Source organism: Gopherus flavomarginatus, chromosome 9 (genome assembly GCF_025201925.1).
Source record: "Gopherus flavomarginatus isolate rGopFla2 chromosome 9, rGopFla2.mat.asm, whole genome shotgun sequence".
Classification (NCBI taxonomy): Eukaryota; Metazoa; Chordata; order Testudines; family Testudinidae; genus Gopherus; species Gopherus flavomarginatus.
Window position 1 is genome coordinate 59775090 of NC_066625.1, and position 21283 is coordinate 59796372.

At 39.7% G+C, this 21283-nt stretch overlaps 1 protein-coding gene across 5 annotated transcripts in view; it reads left to right on the forward strand.

Annotated features, from left to right (window-relative positions):
* The window catches only part of VPS13C (vacuolar protein sorting 13 homolog C), a 206751-nt gene that overhangs the window by 45698 nt on the left and 139770 nt on the right, over positions 1–21283 (forward strand). For all 5 annotated transcript variants that reach the window (XM_050966954.1, XM_050966955.1, XM_050966956.1 and 2 more), the window contains 7 exons: positions 4331–4458; positions 7235–7341; positions 9792–9963; positions 11109–11171; positions 15424–15559; positions 16247–16341; positions 20894–21036. In XM_050966954.1, coding sequence (XP_050822911.1) covers positions 4331–4458; positions 7235–7341; positions 9792–9963; positions 11109–11171; positions 15424–15559; positions 16247–16341; positions 20894–21036 — 844 coding nt within the window. The remainder of the gene's footprint in view (positions 1–4330; positions 4459–7234; positions 7342–9791; positions 9964–11108; positions 11172–15423; positions 15560–16246; positions 16342–20893; positions 21037–21283) is intronic.

The following is a 21283-nucleotide window of genomic DNA, read 5'->3' on the forward strand; positions in this document are numbered from 1 at the left end:
CACTGCAACTGTATGTTATGTATGTATGTTAACTCTCTTGGCTCTTCTCTAAATTATTTCTTCTCATATTGGATACATTTGCAGCATTGTCTGTGACCAAGCTGTAGGCTAGACATTTGAATTTTTTTTTTCAGTTTGTTACAGCTTTTACTGCTACTTCTTGTAAGTATTCGGCTGTGTGTGCATTTTCTGGTGTATCAATTGTTTCTGTAAGGAAGATATTCCCTTCTTCTGTTGTCATACAAGCACATAAAACAGGATCATTGTAGACATCGCTCCACCCATCAAGACTCAAGTTAACAATTTGACCCTCTATATCTTTTGCACACTTCTCAATTTCTCTTTCATACACTTTATTCAGCAATTTGTCTGCAACATCTGCTCTGTTGAGTGGACTGTATCCTGGCCTTTGACTGAACCATGTTAATGAAGTGTGGGTTCTCAATCATATGGAGAGGAGAGTTTGTTACATAAACAAACTGGGCAATTTTTTTCATCGATTTACCTCTCTTTGTAATCTGTTGGTTCTTATCACAAATTTACCTATGGTTGTTGCTGGATGATGATTTTTTTTTTTTTTTTTTTTTTTTTTTTTTTTTGCTACAGGTGATAATACTGTAGCTATGTGACATACATGATGTGACTTGAAACACTATCATTGGCAGATAACTCTGAAACTATAGAAAATGACGATGATCTTGAAGGTGGATAATCTCCAGAATCCTGTATATTGAGGATGATTTTCCTAAACAAAATAAGTCAATGCAGTTATTTAATTATTATTTCCATACTGCTTATTTAGTATTGCTCATTGCATTCACTGACACTTAATACTACTTTAAAGGTGAAATTGTAAAAGGAAAATCTGCTGTATGTATTTTTATCATGACTGCATCTAAAATGATAATCCCATAGAATAACAACTATATTTGCTCAGACATGAGAATTCAAGAATAGTCCAGAAAGAAGACAGGCAGTCCTTAAGAAACAAGTATGAAATAAAAAAATTCACCTACTTGAAGATCCTGCGTGTTCAGATGTGTTCCTTTCATCATCTTCAATGCAGCTTCCTCCTGAGAGGGAACACGTCTCATGATGTTGTTTCATTGAGGCAACCAGGCCTTTCATTTCTTTGTTGCACTGTTTGCATTTTGCATACATGCCTGTCTTACCCACAGGTAGAAGAACTTCATTAATTAATGATTTAATTGGGGAATGGTCCTGCTTTGAGCAGGGTTGTTGTATTAGATGATCTCCTGAGGTCCCTTCCAACCCTGATACTTTATGATTAAAATATTCCCAAACTGGGTCTCTTTTACGGCCTGCGAACATTATAGGTTTTCTCTTCTAGTGAGAGAATGGTATCGTAGATCTAAAATCAATGAAGGCCAGGGGCGACTCCAGAACGCCAAGCGGGTGCTTGGGGCAGCATGCCGTGGGGGGCGCTCTGCCGGTCGCCGGGAGGGTGGCAGACGGCTCCAGTAGACCTTCCACAGGCGTGCCTGCGGAGGGTCCACTGGTCCCATGCGGGTTCAGTGGAGCCGCAGGACCAGCGAACCCTCCGCAGGCACGTCTGCGGGAGGTCCACCGGAGCCACGGAACCGGTGACTGGCAGAGCACCCCCCGCAGCATGCCGCCCTGCTTGCGGCGGCGAAATGTCTAGCCGCCCCTGATGAAGGCTACACTCAGAAAGACCTCAAGACTTCTGGAATATGCTGCTAAAACACTTTCACTTTTTTGTTTCTAGTGCCTATCTCTCCCTTGTCACATTTTTCTCCAGGCTTCTTCTCCTTGTCCAGATCTGTTCTGCCCCCAATCATCTTGTAGTCATTGAACTTTTTGAAACTTTGCACTTTTAGAGAGAGGTAAGGGATTGACTCTGTGTACACAAATCTGCAGAGGCACGATAGCGTTGAGATCTGTTATTTCTCATCTCCTATTTATTTATTTAATTTTTTAAAACATTTTTGCTGTTAACAAGCATAGTATCTCTCAAGACACAAATCGAGAACTGCAAAATTAAACATCTCTGATGGTATCTTCTAGACTGAGCACTGAGTCTCATTGGGTAGACAGAAAGATGAACCTAAATAATCTATACAGAAGCTCCTGGAACCCCACAAGATTGGGTCCCTAATCCATGAACTATTGGAACTGTATGCAAAACTTTTCTTAAACATTACATGAATATATTGTGTCATACTATAGAATTAGATTTTATAATCACTATTCCGTGATGGGATATCTTTGAGCTATAATGTATCTTAATTAAAACGATCTTTAGATGGATGTTTTTGATAAAATGCTTTTTGAGGAAAAACCTAATTTAAATTAAAAAAATCTGATTTTTTTAGTTAAAAAAAAAAACCTTGGTTTTTATCCACCCTACCTGAAATGTAAACAAGACATAAACCTTTAAAATAAATACATACCTTGTCTATACATTATGATGAAGCAAAAAGAGGAGACACATCCCATTCTTCCTCCTTGAAGAGTAAGCTTTTTTAAAGCCAATCTTTTTTTAAATGTATATAGTGATTAGTAGAGTTTTATAATATGAGTAATTCGACATGGATTTAAGATATTATTATGCTATTTAAGCATGGACTCCTGCTTTGTGTAAAGTGTTAATGCTGAAATAGTAAGGTAGTGGGTGTCCTAAAAATATGAGAAAGGACAGGTTGCAAATTTGCTGATAGAATCTTTTCAAAAGAGATGCTGAGCCAAATTACCTGGGTTGTCGATGTGATAGTTACGGTACACTTTTCTGTTTAAAACAATAAAAAATGCAATTATATAAAACCATTCAAATATATAACAAGTTATCTTAGTCGTCCTCAGAGTGAGACTGTAGAAAGGTTCTAGAAATTAACCAAATAAACATTTTTTAATTTTTCTTATTAACGTAGTAAATGGTGTATTACACAGTAGCTATTGTCCTTGTACTGAATCCCTTCAATATTCTTTAAGGAGATCATAAAGAGCAGTGTGGGCTTAAGATAACTTAAGTAACTTGATAAATCCATTACAGACAGTACTGAAGAATGAATTCATCTTTGTTTTCTCCTCTTGCACCCCAGATTTGCTTAGTTTGGTTTAAAAACACGTTTTCACCTACAGAAGTGTATTCCTTAAGTGTGAAATGATCACTTTTCCTTCTAAATTCTAATCTGTTTTGTGAAAACTAGGTTTGATGGAATACTTTTGGTCTCCTTGTCCAGACATGCTGTAGAGGTTCCTTCCTAGTAACCAGTACTGCAGTCATCCATTTTCTTTTATGGACTCCTCATATAGTTGATTTGTCTATCGCAGAAGCATCTGCCATAATGTGTAGCTTTATTGCTCCTAGCATCATGATAGTTTTGAAGGGGCACGGTCAACTTAAATAATATTTATCTGAAACGTTGACCTACTAGTTATAGATAATGCAAGATTAACAATGTAAAATGTTTAAGCTGAGCATCACCCGCTAGAACTTTTGCTCTTGCCATTTTTGCACAAATATTACATTGACTTTTTTTGTAAATATAAAATGTAATTGATTTAGGTTCAAACTGAGAGTCTTAAACAGATCTACTACATCGTATTGTGCCCTGTTGATGACATTATATCACAGAATGCTTCAGAACATCACCAGTGGCAGAATTTTTGTAAAAAGGAGTACTTGTGGCACCTTTGAGACTAACACATTTATTTGAGCATAAGCTTTTATGGGCTACAGCCCACTTCATTGGATGCATGCAGTGGAAAATACAGTAGGAAGATATATTTCTCTCTCGCGCACACACACACACACACGATATGTAACAATGGGTGTTACTATACACACTATAAGGAGATCGGTCAGTTAAGGTCAGATATTATCAGCCAGAGAGAAGAAGAACTGTTTATAGTGGTAATGAAAATGGCCCATTTCCAGCACTTGACAAGAAGATGTGAGGAACTGTAAGGGGGCGTGGAGTAAGCATGGGGAAATAGTTTAACTTTGTGTAATGGCCCATCCGCTCCTAGTCTTTGTTTAAGCCTAATTTAATGGTGTCCAATTTGCAAATTAATTCCAATTCAACAGTCCCTTGTTGGAGTCTATTTTTGAAGGTTTTTTTGTTGTAATAATGCGACTTTAGGTCTGTAATCGATTGGCCAGGGAGATTGAAGTGTTCTTCAACTGGTTTTTGAATGTTCTAATTCTTGACATCTGATTTGTGTCCATTTATTCTTTTACGCAGAGACTGTCCAGCTTGGCCAATGCAGTGTAGTAGTTTTCTTTACTAGGTTTAATAATTTTGGGCCAATCAGAACCATAGTGTTATACATGTTTTGTATCTTGAAGTTTTTAGGCCAGTATCAGCCTCTGCAAAACTATACATCAATCCGCATGCAGAAACTGAATTAAAAACTCCAAAGCTTGATTGGAATATAGAAGTACAGAATATTGCCGTTGAACTCACTAAGCCACAGGTAAGTTATCTGGATATTTTTATTCTCTGTTTAAGGATTATGACATTGCCTATGTATATTCAACTAGACAGGTTTGTTAGTTATATTTGCACACAAGTCTGAGCATCACCCGCTAGATGACAACTTAAAGAAACTTACAGAGTTTAAGCAAATAGAATGGACATTTGAATCAAAATGGTAACCCTGGGAAAGTTTTTTGTCTGTTTTGTAACAGGCTTTGCCTGGTGTTGGCTTATGATACTTGGACTCAGTGCTATCTGTGGGCTGATTGTGGGTAAGATCCCAGCTGATCTATGTTGAACAATTGTACATTGGCATGTTTCCCACCTATTTGACATGTCTTTCCTGCAGGGCTATTATATTGTTGCCTTTGCCCCACATAGACCTAAATTTAGCACAGTGAATCAGGGTTATGCATGCTGAACGTTTTGCTCATACTTTGGATAAGGCAAGCAAACAACTTTTTTAATCCAAGTCAGTGTCTCCTAGCTTCTCTTTCTGATTCTTGCCATTTAGAGATACAGGCTTTTGTTTAGTATATGCAGACTTTATGCTAATTTATAACTTGAGCTTAATCTAATTGAATTTCCTTAGTGCTAATGTTGTTGTACATTTTCTGTCAAGCATCCACATGTGCCTATAAACGTTAAATTTTCCATTATGTTAAACAATATTCATTTCTGGTAGATAAACAGCACTATGATGATCTATATAAAGGCATGTGGTGGTGCTCCGTGGTCACATAGGACCTAATTTCTGCATCAGTGACGATGCAAATAGGAGCATGGTAGTTGCGTGACTTGGCATAATGCAGTCTAAACAAGTAGGAATGGCTGTATGCAGCCAAGAGAGGACCATGTATTGGAAGTATTGAAAGTGATTAGTATGTTCAGGAGAGAACCACAGAGAAGAGCCACACAGTCATATTAAAAGTTACAGAACTAAATTGCATGTCATCCTTTTTTTTTTTTTTTTCTTCCCAAAGTCCTCACTTTGAATGTTTGGTAGAAATGTAAGCACCTCACTAGGAAGATGCTAATTACAGTATAAAATAGACTCCAAGACAATAATGTTCTGCAAGTTTGAGAGGTGTATGTAAAACTTGAAGAAACAGGACGTTTAAGCAAATAGAATGGACATTTGAATCAAAATACAGCAAAAATGTAAAATTTTAGTGGTGGGTAATTTTTATTTTAAATTGACCTTGTATTTTTTTGAAATAATCCGTGCAAATTAAAGGTAAATTGAGGTAAATGAGCTACAGTGAAATTGTAAATGATGATCACGGAAACAATTGCATCTGAGGCTTTTGAAGCGTTTCCAGGAAACAGTAAACAAGAGATTAGTGTAGAGAATAGCTAGTACCTGGTGTAGGAAGTTGGGCTTGATAACATGGGATTCTTCAAAGCCATGGCGTTTGGGGCTGCTGCATGACTGCACTGCAACAAATTAAAAGCTGTATACATTTTTCAGTTTTATAGTCCTTTTCAGCTGCTTAGAACTTGGTGAACCTTTTTTGTTTTTAGACTGTTTTTCCGGTCTGGTGTAATTAGGGTGGCCAGACGTCTTGATAAAATTCAGTCATTTTGTCCCTTGTCCCGAACAATGTATGGTCGGGACGCCATTTGTCCCAATAGTCTTGCTTTGGCGGTGCTCCGGACCTACCCCTCACATGTGTCCTGATTTTTTTTTGTCATCTGGTCACCCTAGGTCTAATCAGTGGTTCCCAAACTGGGGTTCGTGAACCCCTGGGGATTCGAAATGTTACGGGGATACTGGAGGGGGGGCAGGGGATTTCCTAATGGTGGACAGAGCTGTCCCTAGGGATCCTGGGCGAGCCCCTAGACTTCCAAGAGCTAAGCAGATCAAAGCAAGCGTATCTATCACACTGAGGAGATTTAAACTTCAAGACTCCTTATAAGAAACGGAAAGAGAGGTGAATATTTTTTGCTGTTTCTAAAATTAAATAGGCAGCTAGTATTGTTTTTTAAATTATGAAGAACAAGTTTTAACTTTTTTGTAACGTACGCTGTTTACCTGGACTGCTCAAGACCTGAATGCTTGTGTAGGGGGAACTCTTTTGAGTGAGATCTTGGAAAAGTGAGATCTTGGAAGAGTGTTGCCGTTTTCATAATGCAATACAAATACTGTAATGATAAATAATTAATAATAATAAATAATGTGGAATAAGAATGTCATAAAAACAAATTTTATATTTCCAAGATCACTGCTTTTATAATTTATACTCGGGTACAGGAGAAAATCCCTGGAAACAGTCATTTTTAAGAGGGGGTTTGTGAGACTTGACATGTTAGTGAAAGGGGTTCACAGGCTGTTAGTTTGGGAACCACTGGTTTAATCCAAGGGTGTAATCTTGTGGCATACTGGCTGTATTACAGAAAGAGCATGGGATATCCAATAAATTGCTATGTGGGTTCCAGCAATAAAACTGAGACACATAGGGTAGTGCATTGTGGGGAACACACAGAGTGGAAGTGAGGGAAGAAACCAATTCAAGAAGCTCTACCAGAGGCAGATGAGCACACTGACTGAAATACAAATTGTGCCATTTGATTGTTGTTTACGCAACAAACAACTTATACTGTGTGTCATGCATTCAGCTCTATACTTCGTTACCCCCAGAGCATGCATTTCTATATATTTCAGGAAAGACTGAAGACCATTAAATAGCTCTAAGTATAACCTGATCAATGCATTTAATTAAACTATGTAAACCTCTGATGGTAAGAAATAATGTTTTGTTTCATGTGTGTAGTACCTCAGTATGATTGACCTTCTGGAGTCCATAGATTACATGGTTCGAAATGTACCATACAGAAAATACAGACCAGATGTACCTCTACATAAAAATGCCAAACAGTGGTAAGTTGTACTGCCTTACAGAACTGCAGTAAATTATCAGGCTTTGTACTTCATATCCTGAGTAATAAATGCTGGAAGCTTTCATATGGGTCATGACCACTATTCATGCTTTCTCTTAAGGATAGGACTATTTGATTTTGATAAGACTACGCTTGATTTTACTTTGCTCTTAATATGCTTTAAAAATTGATGAGATGGTCTAGCTACTACTTTTCCAGTGTTAAGTTCTCACTTCTAAAGTAATGCCAATAAGGAAAACTGTGTTTAAATAAGTAGAGAGACAAGGTGGATGAGCTAATATCTTTTATTGGACCAACTCCTGTTTGTGAGAGTGTAGGCATGTGGGGCCGGGGCTTGACCCTCTCCGGTGAGGAGGGGAGCCACACCGGCCCACTCCACTCTAGTTGGTCTGGGAAATTAGCCCGGCGGTCCTTGCGGTGCTTGTCCATCTGGCGGGCAAGAGGCTCAGGCCCTCCGGCAGGGCTGCTGTACCAGCCGCGTGGTGCCGGGCGCTATGCCAAGGTGGACAGCAAACGCTGAGTCAGTAAGCTCAAACCTTTGGTCAGGACTGAGCAACAGTAACAGTTTAAAGGTCCAGCCCTTGGTCAGGGCAGGGCAGGGCAGCAAACGCTGAGTCAGTAGACTCAGGCTTTGGCCTGCTTCGGCCTGGGAGAGCGGGGAGTCTGCCACCCAGGAGTTGAGTGGCAGGGGGGATGCAGGCCCTCCCACTCCACTGGGTCCCAGCCCAGGGCCCTAACAGTGGCTGTCACTCCGCTGGTCAGTCAGTGGGGATCCTGACCGCAACACACTGACATAGGCTCTGGCAACTCCGCAGCTTGAATGGGGTCGGCTGCCCCCGGGCTGCTTCCGTACTCCCCCTCAGGACCTACTTGGGTCCTAAGGTCAGCCTCTGAAGGGTCCACGAGCATAGACTCATCGTGACCGGGGCTGGGTGGTAAGTCCAGGAGTTCCTTGGGATATTCAGGCCAGGGTAGCGCCGGTGGCTCCTCTGGGTAGCAGCGGGCGCGGGGTAGCGCCGGCGGCTCCTCTGGGTAGCAGCGAGCGCAGGGAAACCCCGGCGGCTCCTCCCAGTAGCGGGCGTGAGGGAGCCAGTCCCGAGCTCCCTGAGGTACATCTCAGCTCTCCGGCTGCTGGGGTCTGGCTGAGCTCTGAGGGCTGGCTTTTATAGTTCCAGGTCGCCGCCTGACCCTTTGCGGGGCGGGCTGAGAGCTCCCTAGCTCCGCCCACTCTGGCCTCCGGCGGGGCTCGACCCTCTCTGGGGAGCAGGGGAGCCACACCGGCCCACTACAGAGAGACAAGCTTTTGAGCCATACAGAGCTCTTCTTCAGGACTGGGAAAGGTACTCTGAGCATCACAGCTAAATGCAGGGTGGAACAAATGGTTTAGCATAAGTAGTTAGCATATATTCTAAAGCACCATTCAGGGTAGGGTGGCCTTTGGTCACATAAGCCCTCCCCGCTCTCCTCCCCAACTTAATAAAATCCCAAATATAATTCTGGAAGTAACAGGGTATGTTCAGAGGAATTAAACACCTTTCTTCTGTGCATCATTGACTATTTGTTTAATAATGGAACTTGGGTTCCTAGGAGTTGTATTTCAGTGGTTCTTGAAGACTTACAGGTGAATGAGCTTACCCATTCTCTTCTGTAGAACTTGCTTTGTGCTACTGGAAAAATATAGATATTCTGAACTCCAAATGGAGAAATGGTTAATAAGCAAACTCCATGTTCTAGCTGGAAGCTAAACAGAAAAATGTGGGAACTTGCTATAGCAACTTGTGGGGTCTTCCTTAGAACGTTTAATAGATGACGTCTTTCAAGTTATTAAGGAAGACACATAGCAATTGTTATAGAATGTCATAGCCAGTAGCTATTCTAAATGGGTGAGTGAGTGCATTTTGGTCAAAACATGCAAAATGTTGTTCCAGCCCATTTTAGTTTGAGCAGTGTGCCTATTGTGCCAAGTTCTGTGTTGCTGGAGTCAAATAGGTTAATTGAACCTATTTACCTATTAACTGAACATGAATAATTTGTGATGTGATTTGCTGTTTGTAACATAGATCTAGTATAAGAGCAGTTCTGTTCTTTTTCCATCAAACTTAATGTTGGACTGTATCGCCAGCTTCAGCTTTACCCTATTCGGAGTGAAAATATAGCTAAAGCTTATAGTCTGGTAACTAAAGAAGAGGTGAATTGGGATGCTTGTTTGCAACACTTGTGAAAATCAGACATTGGTTTCAAATTTAATTTCTTAAATTAAACAATAACTGGAACAACTCATCTTCTAGTGTATTTCCTAGAGTTACAACTCGTTCAGATACTATGAAGAAAATAAACCTTGATTTACTGTTGGTTTTTTTACAATTTAATTTTAAGTTGTAAATCATAACATATAGCCAGAAATAATTAATACAAATAAAATTCCGACAGGTGGAAATATGCAGCTAAGAGCATTCTTGAAGTTCATATCAGAAGATGCACTCACGTGTGGTCATGGAGCAACATGAAACATCACAGGCAGCTTTTGAAAAGTTACAAAAATATGTACAAGAACAAACTAACTCAGAGCAAATTATCAGAAGAAACACAACAACAAATTAAGGTGCTTGCTATTAATATGGTATATTTGACAGTGGAGTACATCTTTATCTTTACTGATGAATATTTTAGTCTATTTTTTGTAACATCCCTCTTGCTAACCAGTATGTTAAATTAATTCCTCTCTTATAGAAAAACCTGGCTTAATATTCACACTTGACTAAAACTAAGGGAAAATCTGGAGTAGTGTTCTTTACTTCTGCTATGTTTTTTTTTTAAAGTTTTAAAATAACGATCAACCTTTTATCTAGAGAGGAATGAGAGCCTGATTCTTCAATGTAAAATGTGTGTTGTTAAGTGTAAAGTCAGGAATAGTAATGAATTTGTAAAATGTACCAATGAAACATCAGTTTTAACAATTTGGTGTTGAAATAGCACATTAGCTATTTGGATAGTGTCATTTTTTAAAAAAAATATTTCAGAAATAGAGGTTAAAACATGAGGGCGGTTGAAATTCTAATTGCTATTACTTTTTTTCATCACTGCAATTTTTGACTTTTTGTTAAAACATACATAGGAAAAGAAAGGTAAAATAATTAAATTATTTAAACTTAGTAAGATAAAGTTGATGGCTGGTTGCTTTCCATACTGCAATTCTGTATGAGTATATTTCAATTTTCAACTCCAAAGTATCAGAAAACCTCCATATTATTAATATGTGGGCATTATTAAAAAGGATTTGTGAACTTCTGTTATGTTCAACTTCCTGAATTATAGATGAAATGCACTCCCAACATTTATTGAACTGGAAAACTGGTTTATTAAATATTCTGTTGTGGTGTTTAGATGTGCTTGTAATTATTAGAACTGGGAGCACTGGCTGTTGGGAGTCTGAAAGGACAGGAAACAGGAAGGAGTGGGGGAGGAGTTGAGGAGGCTGAGTGAGAGTTAGTGTGCAGCAGCAGCTTGGTAAAGAAGTTTCCACTGTTGAAGCTTGTTAGTACCTTGCCTGCTTGATACAGTATCTGTCTTAAGCCAACTTTCACCTTCCAGTGACCTATTTTAGAGAGATGAATTCTAAAAGGCAGAGAGGCTAGAAAGGAGACTTAAGTGAATTTGTGGAGTGGATTACTGCAACAATTTTTTTTAAGAGACCATAAATTAATTCATCTTACACTAAACAGGGTATTTATTTCCTTCCTTTAACAGGATCTAGAAAGAGCACTGGACGTTTTCAACATCATTTTAGCAAGACAGCAAGCACAAGTTGAGGTAACAAAATAAATAAAACAGTTTCTAATGTTTAGTAGCTGGTATTTACGTATATGAAGTTAAGGCATGGCTCTTGAATATTTTGTAACCTTCAGGAAAGAATTTGCTGTGTTTCACTGTTTTAGTCATAGACTATCAGGGTTGGAATGGACCTCAGAAGGTCATCTAGTCAAACCCCTTGCTCAAAGCAGGACCAATCCTCAGATTTTTGCCCTGGATCCCTAAATGGCCCCTTCAAGGATCGAACTCACAACCCTGGGGGGTATAGCAGGCCAATGCTCAAACCACTGAGCTATCACTCCCCCTTACCTATGTTATAGAAGCATAGAAGGTAGATGGAGAGGAGCTCGTGGTGTTATTCTTGCTTTTTACTGGACAGTTTTTAATATATTTTCCTAGTTTGGTGTTCAGTCTTAAATTTGTATCAAGCATTGAGACTTCTAATACTTGTGCTGGCATGGTATCCTATAGTATGATACACCTTGCTGTCATTTTTTCCTGATAATACACTTAAGTATTCCCCTTTCTTTATTCCATTACAGAACTACTTATATTCCTGCATGACCTCCTAAATACTTGATCTCCATCCTAAATGTTATACTCCCCAAATGTGTGACTGTTAGGTCATTTCTCTTTATCACCCAGTCAAGCTTATGCTTACTGAGGCAGAGAACGAAGCAATGAGAGAGACACCGGAATATGGTTAAATGCAGTGATCGCAACTTATTAAGCTATTGAACAACAATGGACCACTACTTGGCAGGCCTGTTACAATGCAGAATTTAACTGAGCATCACTAGCGCTTTGTTTTACAAACCTCAGTGTGTATATATATGTAGGCAATGCCCTCTGTATATCCACTGGCCTAGTTGGACAGCCTGGCATAAAGCCAGAGTCTCAGTCTATTCCCTTCATCCATGTTGGATGTAGGAGAGGAGGGAGAAAGGAAATCCTATGCTCCGCAAGCCTTGGAGGCATATCCTCACCATGCAATATCATGCTTAGGCCCCATGCCCAAGCAGCCCATTGGTTTATGGGGTTTTCACATCTTACCCTTTCTCAACCCATCCATTGCACTGGAACCCACCACAGGGGATGACAGCAGTTAGTTTGTCTACTCTTGCACTGCTGAGCAACTGGAAAGGAATCAGTACAAGTCGACCAAGGAAATATCTGTACCACGTCCTCTCTAAACCGCTCAGGAGCGGTATACTTATTTCTTTAATGGGAGATCATTGCACCCCTTATTGTGGTAATATATTTACTCATTTCCCAGTTCACCTCTTTCCATGTTGGGGTCATTATTGTTGGTCTGGCAATTCCTTGCCAACCCAGTTTTAGAAGGTTTTTCAATCAGACTTAGGTAACACCAGGGGAAAGGACTGAAATCTGGCTGACATCTCTCTTTAATGAAATGATCAGACTAATACCTTTTGCTGTGTTTAAATCACCATAATGAATGAGTAATGATTACCTGTGAAGGATAGGAACAGCCTGCCTAGGGTGGATGAGTGGGGCCAGCAAGTCTCACAGCATTTTTCTCCTTCCCTGCCATCCCAGGTAGGGAACTTAATTGAAGAAGTCTGAATGGAGTCCCCATGTTTGCCAGACCCATTTTTTGTGCCCATTGAAAAATACTGTGTCTACATACTGAGATAGCTATAGGTGTGGCTTTTTCATGTGATCCTGAAAAAGACAGACAATGTATTTAATAATGAAATTTTTAAATTGATGTTACCCATTTGGAGTGGCTTAATATAGGATGTAAACATTGGTCCATGTGTGCTTGCACCAGATAGATTGTATCTCGTAAGCACAAGGAGAAGGCTAGGTCCCTGTTATGGAACAAGCCAAGAAATGCTGGGAAGAAGCAATCCCTACTTCCTCCCAGTGCCTGTGAAGGTGTAAGACAATCAGTCAGTCTGACATGACCCCATATATGCAATGGCAGCAGGAGTGGGTGGGATGAGCTGAAATGCTATTAGCAACAGCCCCCCCTGGGAAGGAAGGGGAGAGGAAATAAACACAAGCTAAAGTTCACCCTTGCTTTCCTTTTCTCCCTCCCAAAATGGTGGGAGGTGGTTGGTGGTGCATGTGTCATCGCTGTCCCCAGTCGTTTCAATTACATATCTTGGGTAGCAAGATGAGCACTTAGTTAATCTATGAATAAAGATGTTGTGGCTTTCTCCAATTTTTTTGCTCTTTGTTGTAATTGCCCCAGTTTTTAATATCTTTCTTTTAACATAGTGCCCAGAATTGAACTAGTATTCCAGGATCAGTTATACTGGAGCCATATATAGATTGTCTTGGGCTCAATAAGGGATAATGTGTTACCAACATGACACATTTCTGTTCCATTGTATGATGCATTTGTTTAAAGGGCTTGATCTCGAAAGATGCTGAAAAGTCTGGCAATCTGGCAAACTATTTTTTCTCTTGCTGACTGTCCTATTGCAAAGCCTTTTCTATCTTTTACTCTGCTGTGAATCCTCAGATAAACTAAACATAGCCTATGTCTTTATAGTGCCATAATGAGAGGAGAACGTTGATGTAGTTTAAACTTGCTAAGCATTTATGCTAAAGGTAGCTGAAGAAATAACATAAGACATATCTTTAATTGCAAGTTCTATAGGCTGGGGCTGGTACTTAGAATTTGAGGTAATAGGGTCTTACTCCTATGACAAAGTTCCTCCTCTGCCTTGGTGGGTTCTGCGCTTTCTGGCTGATTTGCTTACCTCAGAGGTTCACGGCAGCCCTCAGTTTGGCTCCTTCTGTTAGTGGCACAAAGCTGCTGTTCACTTGATTAACCTCATCATTGGCCATCATGGGGAAAGGGAGGAGAAAAATCCCTGCAGTCTCTGCTGACCCACCTAGTGGGTTGGAGGATAGGCCAGGGACCTTCCCCTCTGGTGGGACCCACAGTCCAGGTCACCCCCTCTTGTCTTAAATAGGGAGTTGATGTGGATGGGGGGGAGCCTGGGCCTGCCCTCGACTCCAGGTTCCAGGGCCCTGTGGATTGTAACTGTCTAGAGTGTCTCTTGTAACAGCTACAACTCTCTGGGCTACTTCCCCATGGCCTCCTCCCAACACCTTCTTTATCCTCACCACAGGACCTTCCTCCTGATGTCTGGTAACGCTTGTAATTCGCAATCCTCCAGCAGTACGCCTACTCACTCTCAGCTTCTTGTGCCTCTTGTTCCTAGCTCCTCACATGCGCCTTACTACTGAAGTCAGGTCCTTTTTAAAATCAGGTGCCCTGATTAGACTGCCTGTCCTAATTGATGCTGGTAGCTTCTTAATGGGTTCTAGGTGTCCTAATTAGCCCGCCTTAATTGGTTCCAGCACCTTCCTGCTTGTTCTGGAACATCCCATTATCTTACTCAGGGAAAAGGGACCTGCTTAATCTAGGGCTAATATCTCTACCTTCTATTACTCTCGTGTAGCCTTCTGGCCTGACCTCGTCACGCTGCTTAAAAGCTAAAAGTGGAAGGTCTAAGGGTACGTCCAGACTACCTGCTGGATTGGTGGGTAGCGATCTATCGGGGATCGATTTATCGTGTCTAGATGAGACACGATAAATCAATCCCTGACGGCTCTGCCGTCGACTCTGGAACTCTACCAGGGCAAGAGGCAGAAGCGGAGTTGACGGAGAAGCCGCGGCCATCGATCCTGTGCTGTGAGGACTGGAGGTAAGTCGATCTCAGTTACGTCGACTTCAGCTACACGATTCTTGTAGCTGAAGTTGTGTTTCTTAGATCGATTCTCCTCCCCCCGCCATGTAGACCAGGCCTAAATATGAAGAAAAGCAATTAAAATGGTAAAACTATCAAGATGGATTTATAGCAAACTTGAAAAAAATCTCTTAAATATATTAACAGTATATAGATTTTAGGGCTAGAAGTTGTCCTTCCCTTCCTTTATCTCCCTTGCTTTAGTTTTTTTGTAGCTCTCACTTGATTTGTTTGCAATTAGATTGGAACCTGTTTGGAGCAATGGATTACAAGTAGATAAAGGGCACAATGCAGAATAAATGTCATGTTAAGCAATGAAGCATTTTTTCCCCTTTAGAATACAGAGACTAATGTAATAAATGCTTCCATCTTACGCTGGGACTTAGTCCCTGATCTCTCTCATTACCGAAAATGGCTGTACATCATTTGCTGTATCCATTGTTTAGTTTCTGGGAAAACAAAAATTAATACAGAATGGTTCTAACGTTTAGTTAATTTAACGAATTATCTTTGGGTTGTAGGTGGTAAGATCAGGGCAGAAATTGCTGAGGAAGACATCTGCTGATGGAGAGAAGAAAGGTGGAGGATGGTTTAGTGGGTTCTGGGGTAAGAAGGAATCTAGAAAAAAGGAAGATGAAGAATCATCAGTTCCTGAAAGTAGGTTTGAATTTAAATAGGTCATTCTCACATGAACCATAACAAATAGTACTAATATTTAATTCACTTGTGGGTAGGTAACTGTCTGTCCTCCTTGGCTGTAGGAAAAGAAGAAGGTAGAGGTATGGAGTGCACTGTTTTCTTGTGTTTAATTTTGGGTCTCTGCTGTTATATCACTGAATAGATAGTAGTAATTCAGTGAAAACACAGTAATAAAATATGTCAGCAAATAAACTATTGCATCTTGTAAATGATGTAATGAAAATTTCAGAAGTACATTGTAAAATAAAAATATTGAGTTATTTATGATAGTTGTAAGAGGCATGTATTCACTATCAAGTTCCTCTAGTGACAGTTGGCTGTTTGGGCCAGGAATTCTTAGGGTATTGCATGGTGCCTAGCACAATGGGGTCTTGATCACAACTGGGGCTTCTCTGTGCCACTGTGATGCAAGTAATTTTGGTGAGCTTGCACTATATAGGTATGTATCACTTACTAGCCTGTGGTGGGGGAATATGAGTCACATTTGCATAATTTATGATCTTTTTGAGAAATATTTCATAGCAGAAATTAAATTAAGTGCCCTGGCAGCATGTGGTGTTAAGGTTTATTAATTAATGTTTTTCCTGTACCAGTTATGGGTACTGATGTGAATTTGAACACTTTTTCCCCCCTTTTTTTTAAAAGCCATTGATGACCTCATGACCCCAGAAGAAAAGGCTAAGCTCTTTACTGCTATTGGGTATAGTGACAGCTCTCACAACTTGACCTTACCTAAGAAGGTAAACTGACCATTTTTAATGAAAGAAAAAGAAACACTTTGTATTGGTATACATCAGTAATACAGGAGTGATATTAGGAATGACTATATTTTGAGTGTCAATTATTCGCTGATACTGATCTGCCAAATGTGTATTCACTGTGAGTTTATATTCGCAATCCATAGACTAAAAGATCATTATATTGGGCTGTATAAACATCTGGGCTTGTTGAGATTTTGGTGTCCAACAGTCAAATGCATCCAGACAAATCACTCTCTTGATGTTACTGTCGAGAAGTCAAAATCATTCATGTGTGATCTCTATTCCCAAAATTATGTGGAAGTGGATAATGGGAGCAGAAGGAGCTGAAAGATAAACTTGCTGCTTAAGAGAGGAAAAATAAAGAGTTTGCTGTATATGAGGAAAAGAAAACAAATCCCAACAAACCAAAAAAACAACTAAAAATAGTTTGACCTCTTCAGTCTCTCTCTCTTTCTTGCTGAGTGTTGGAGGGAAGAACTTCAATTGGAGTTTTAACTTAGAACTGCATTGATGTTAGGATTCTATGGTAATTAAGTGAAATAAATATGTATGTAAGTCAAATGTTACTATAGTATTGTTGATGCCTTGGGTCAACAGTTAACCAATATTCAGAGCCTGGCAGGGTTGTTTGTGTTAAGATGAGAAATTGATTATATGAGTCAGATATATTCACTGTGTAATTATGTTGGGTTAAAAAATATATGCAAAAGGTGCTATTTCCACAAAGAAAATAGAAACAAACATCAGTAAGAAATTGGATTGGTCAGAAATCCCCAAGTCTGCCGCTCCAGCTAGTTATGTGCACAAAAAGCTCACATGGCCAAAAAGCCACAGTTACTCCAGGTAAGAAAGAGGGCAGCTTAGGCTAAAACCTGTCTTGATTTACTGGTGAAGTGCAGGCAGCAATTAGAAATTAAAAAGCAATACACAAAAAAATGGAAAAAAGAGGAAATAGATAGTAATAAGAATAAATTAGAAGTTATAAAGTGTAGAAAATGGAGGGAAGCTACAGACCTCAGGGAGAAATCCATGGCTTGCAGGGTGAAGGACAATGAAGAATTTAAATATATTAGGAACAGAAGAATTCCTAACAGTAGTATAGACTCATTACTAGATAGAGACAGTAAAATTAATGATACAAAAAGGCAGATGTTTCAATAAATATTTCTATTCTGTGTTTGGAAAGAAGCAGGATAGTGTACTAGAATCATAAAACATCTGCCAGAGATAAACCTTTTTAAATCTACAAGCCCAGGTAACTTGCACTAAAGAATCCTGAAAGAGTTGGTGGAGGTCTCTGCCCTGCTGACACGAATTTTTTAATATACCTTAGAATACCTAGGAAACTCCAGAAGACTGGAAGAGCGCTAAAAAAAAAAAAGGCTAACTGTGGAGTGACAAGCCTGACATCAGTCCTCACCAAAATAATAGAATAGCTGATTTGGGATGCAGTTATAAACAATTAAAACATAGAAATATAAGTAATGCCAGTCAGTATGATTTTATGGAAGAGAGTTCTAGTCCGACTTGATTTAAATCTTTGAGATTACCAGTTTGGCTGATAAAGTTAACTGCATCGATGTTATGTACTTAAACTTATGCAAGTCAGTTGTCTTAGTACCAAACAAGGTGGTCATTATTTAATAGATTTACATGCTGTCAATAAAGCCAATATTAAATGAATTAAGAATTGGTCAACTGACATTTAAATAAAGCAGTTGTCAGTGGGGAATCATTATTGAATAGGGCCATTTGTAGTGGAAAATCACTGCTGATAAAATTTGCAGTTGTCACAAAGATTGGCAGAGCAGTAAATAATGTGGACAAGGCAGTCGTACTGATGGGTAAGATGGGCCCATTCAAACAAAATGTGTTCTAATGTAGCCAAATGCAGTTACACATCTAGGAACAGGGAATGTAGGTTCTACGTACAGAACGAGGGGTTGAATCCTGGACAGATGTAACTCTGAAAAGGATTAAGGAGTCATAGTGAACCAGCAACTGAACATGAGCTGTGACAAAAAGCTTATGGGATCCTTGGATACATAAACAGGGAAGTAATGAGTATGGATGTGACTTTACCTTGGTATATGGAATTGGTGAGGTGACCGCTGGAATACTATGTCAAGTTCTAGTGTCAACATTTTTTTTTTAAAAGAATAATGAAAAAATCAGAGCAAATGCCACCAGAATAATTGGAGGGCTGGAGAAAATGTTGTACTTCTTTGATTTACAGCATATTACTTGAGCTAAGAACCTTGCAGTAAATTGGAGAGCTTCAAGTACACAAAATATTGTTCTACCCATTTGGCACAGACTGGACTAGCCATTTATGTATTTGTGATATTGTATATCACAGAAGTTCAACAAGTGTTATCTATTGGAATGTGACTTTTTTTGTCCTGAAGACTTGACTAGAGATCTTCGTTGTCTAATCTGAGTTGTAACTTCTCATGAGAGATGGAAAGCAGCCTGAAACAGTAATCCTCTATTTTTCTCAATGAAGTGTTCACTCTCAAGATTGACTCTGAATACTGTTTCACTGACCCTGTTAACTGTTTGACTGCTGATCATTTTAACTTGCTCTGTTGGTCATCTGAGGTTTGTTGATGCTCCAGTAGGGGTTCAAAAATACACCATTTGGAAATTGTGCATAATGCAAACATAAACATGCAGAGATTAACTTGGAAGTGATTACTTCACTATATGAAGTATGCAACATCTTACTGAGTAGAAAGTGCAGACACATCCACCAAAAAAAATTGCAGAGCAGCATCACAAGAAAATATTTGTACTTTTACAAAGTTGATTCTGTAAGCTTCGAAGGACACAGCCATTCCGAAAGTCTCTCAGACTTTGGGGCCATAACAGAGATAGTTAAAGGACAGCACATTTCCACCCTGAGGATCTCAAAATGGATCTCAGGATGCATTACACTCTATGAACTAGCAAGATGATCCCCACCAGCTGGCATACGGGCCCATTCCACGAGAGTGCAAGCATCAGCTACCCGCTGCACTCAATGACATGCCCCTCTTGGACATTGGTAAAGCGGCCTCATGGAGCTTGGTGTACTCTTTCTCTTCTGACTATGCCTTGGTGCATGATTTGGCAACGGACGCTTCGTTTGGTACAGTGGTCCTTCAGTCCTTGGTTCCGTCATCCTCCTCGCACCCTCCTATATAGGAACTGCTTGTAAATCACCTCAGTGGACTACAATAGGGACCATCACTCGAAGAAGAAGGGGAAGTTACTTACCAGTTACTGGAGGTTCTTCGAGATGTGTGGTTCCTATATGTATTCCAAACACACACATACACCCCCTGCTGTGGCTATGAGACATCTGTAGTGGAGAAGGAACTGGAGACATGACTGGTCTGCCCTGCCCTTTATTGCCTCGGGCGAAACCACGTGGCAGTGCAAGGGTGCATGTGCAGACCACCGGACACTACTGTTTTCAAAAGCTCCAGCTCCAGGGGCATGATGCATGCACATTACCCTCACTGGAATATAGGTAGGAACCACACATCTTGAAGAACCTCCACTTCTGGGGGAAAAACATTTATTATTGAATGAGGAAACCTTTGATGGTAGCAGTACTCTGTTAGTATACTCGGTGTACATTGCTACCCTCTTAATTTCTCTCTCCACACTGGTAGTCCTGTTCCTTAGGTTTGGGCTGCTAGTCATGTACTCAGAAGAATGTACAGGTTACATAACTGTTTCTTTTCCATGTTTATATGGCAAGGAATGTTCCAGTTCTACTTTTCTTTTTTGTTTCAGATAAAGAGAAATAATTTCCTATTGTTCTCAAAAAGGAAGTGTGCTCTAATTTTATGTGGATACACTCAAACATAGGTCCCAGGAAGTAATCCAGTAACCTTGATTTACATAATCTTTCTTGCTGCTGAGCCTGACATAGAATCATAGAATAATAGGGTTGGAAGGGACCTCAGGAGGTCATCTGGTCCAATCCCCTGCTCAAAGTAGGACCAATCCCCAGCAGAATTTTACCCCAGTTCCCTAAATGGCCTCCTCAAGGATTGAACTCACAACCCTGGGGGGTATAGCGGGCCAATGCTCAGACCACTGAGCTATCCTGCCCCTCAACACATATGTGTAAATTATCCAAATCATGAATCACAATTAATGACCACACCTAGTAATTATATCTTTTGAGTTCAACTAGCCATGGGATTAGGAATTGCCTGGCTACAGTGGATTTCCATCAAAGTAGTATGTCTACATCTCGAGTAAAAGTAATTACTGTTAGATGGAATTGATGTCTGTTCTTTCAGAGAAAAGAGATACCTCAGTAACTTTTTTTTTTTTTTTTTTTTTAAACTTGGAGAGAGAGGAGGATGATTGAACTCAGGGGACTGTAACACAGGTTTCAATATGTTAGGCCACTAGATTGGCTGCACTAAAACTATATAAAACAGTGAATATGTGGTAAATATAAGAAAATAGGAATTATCATGAAGCATTTGTGCAAAGACTCTTAATCTTATTTTTTTATCTCCCTGACTAGTATGTTGCTTATGTAATGACACTGAAGCTGTTAAGTACTTCTCTTACAATTAAAGAAGACAAGGATGTGCCAGAGACTCTTAAAGTTCAGATAATTGATCTAAGCACGAAAATATCTCAGAGACCAGGAGCACAAGCACTTAAGTATTTACATGTTTGCTTTTTCATATTTCTGTGAACAGTGATCAATTATATTTTCAATGTGCTAATTTCCACTGTGCTTATCCCTTTTTTAAATTCATGATTCTTGAACAAAGCAATATGTTGTATATGACTTTACTTATTCAATTTGCTCAGATGTTTTACATCTTAAAACTTTTTTGTAGGTGAATGACATTATAAATATTGATTTTTAAAAAACAAAGTTGAAGGAGTGAGCCATGCTGGCTTG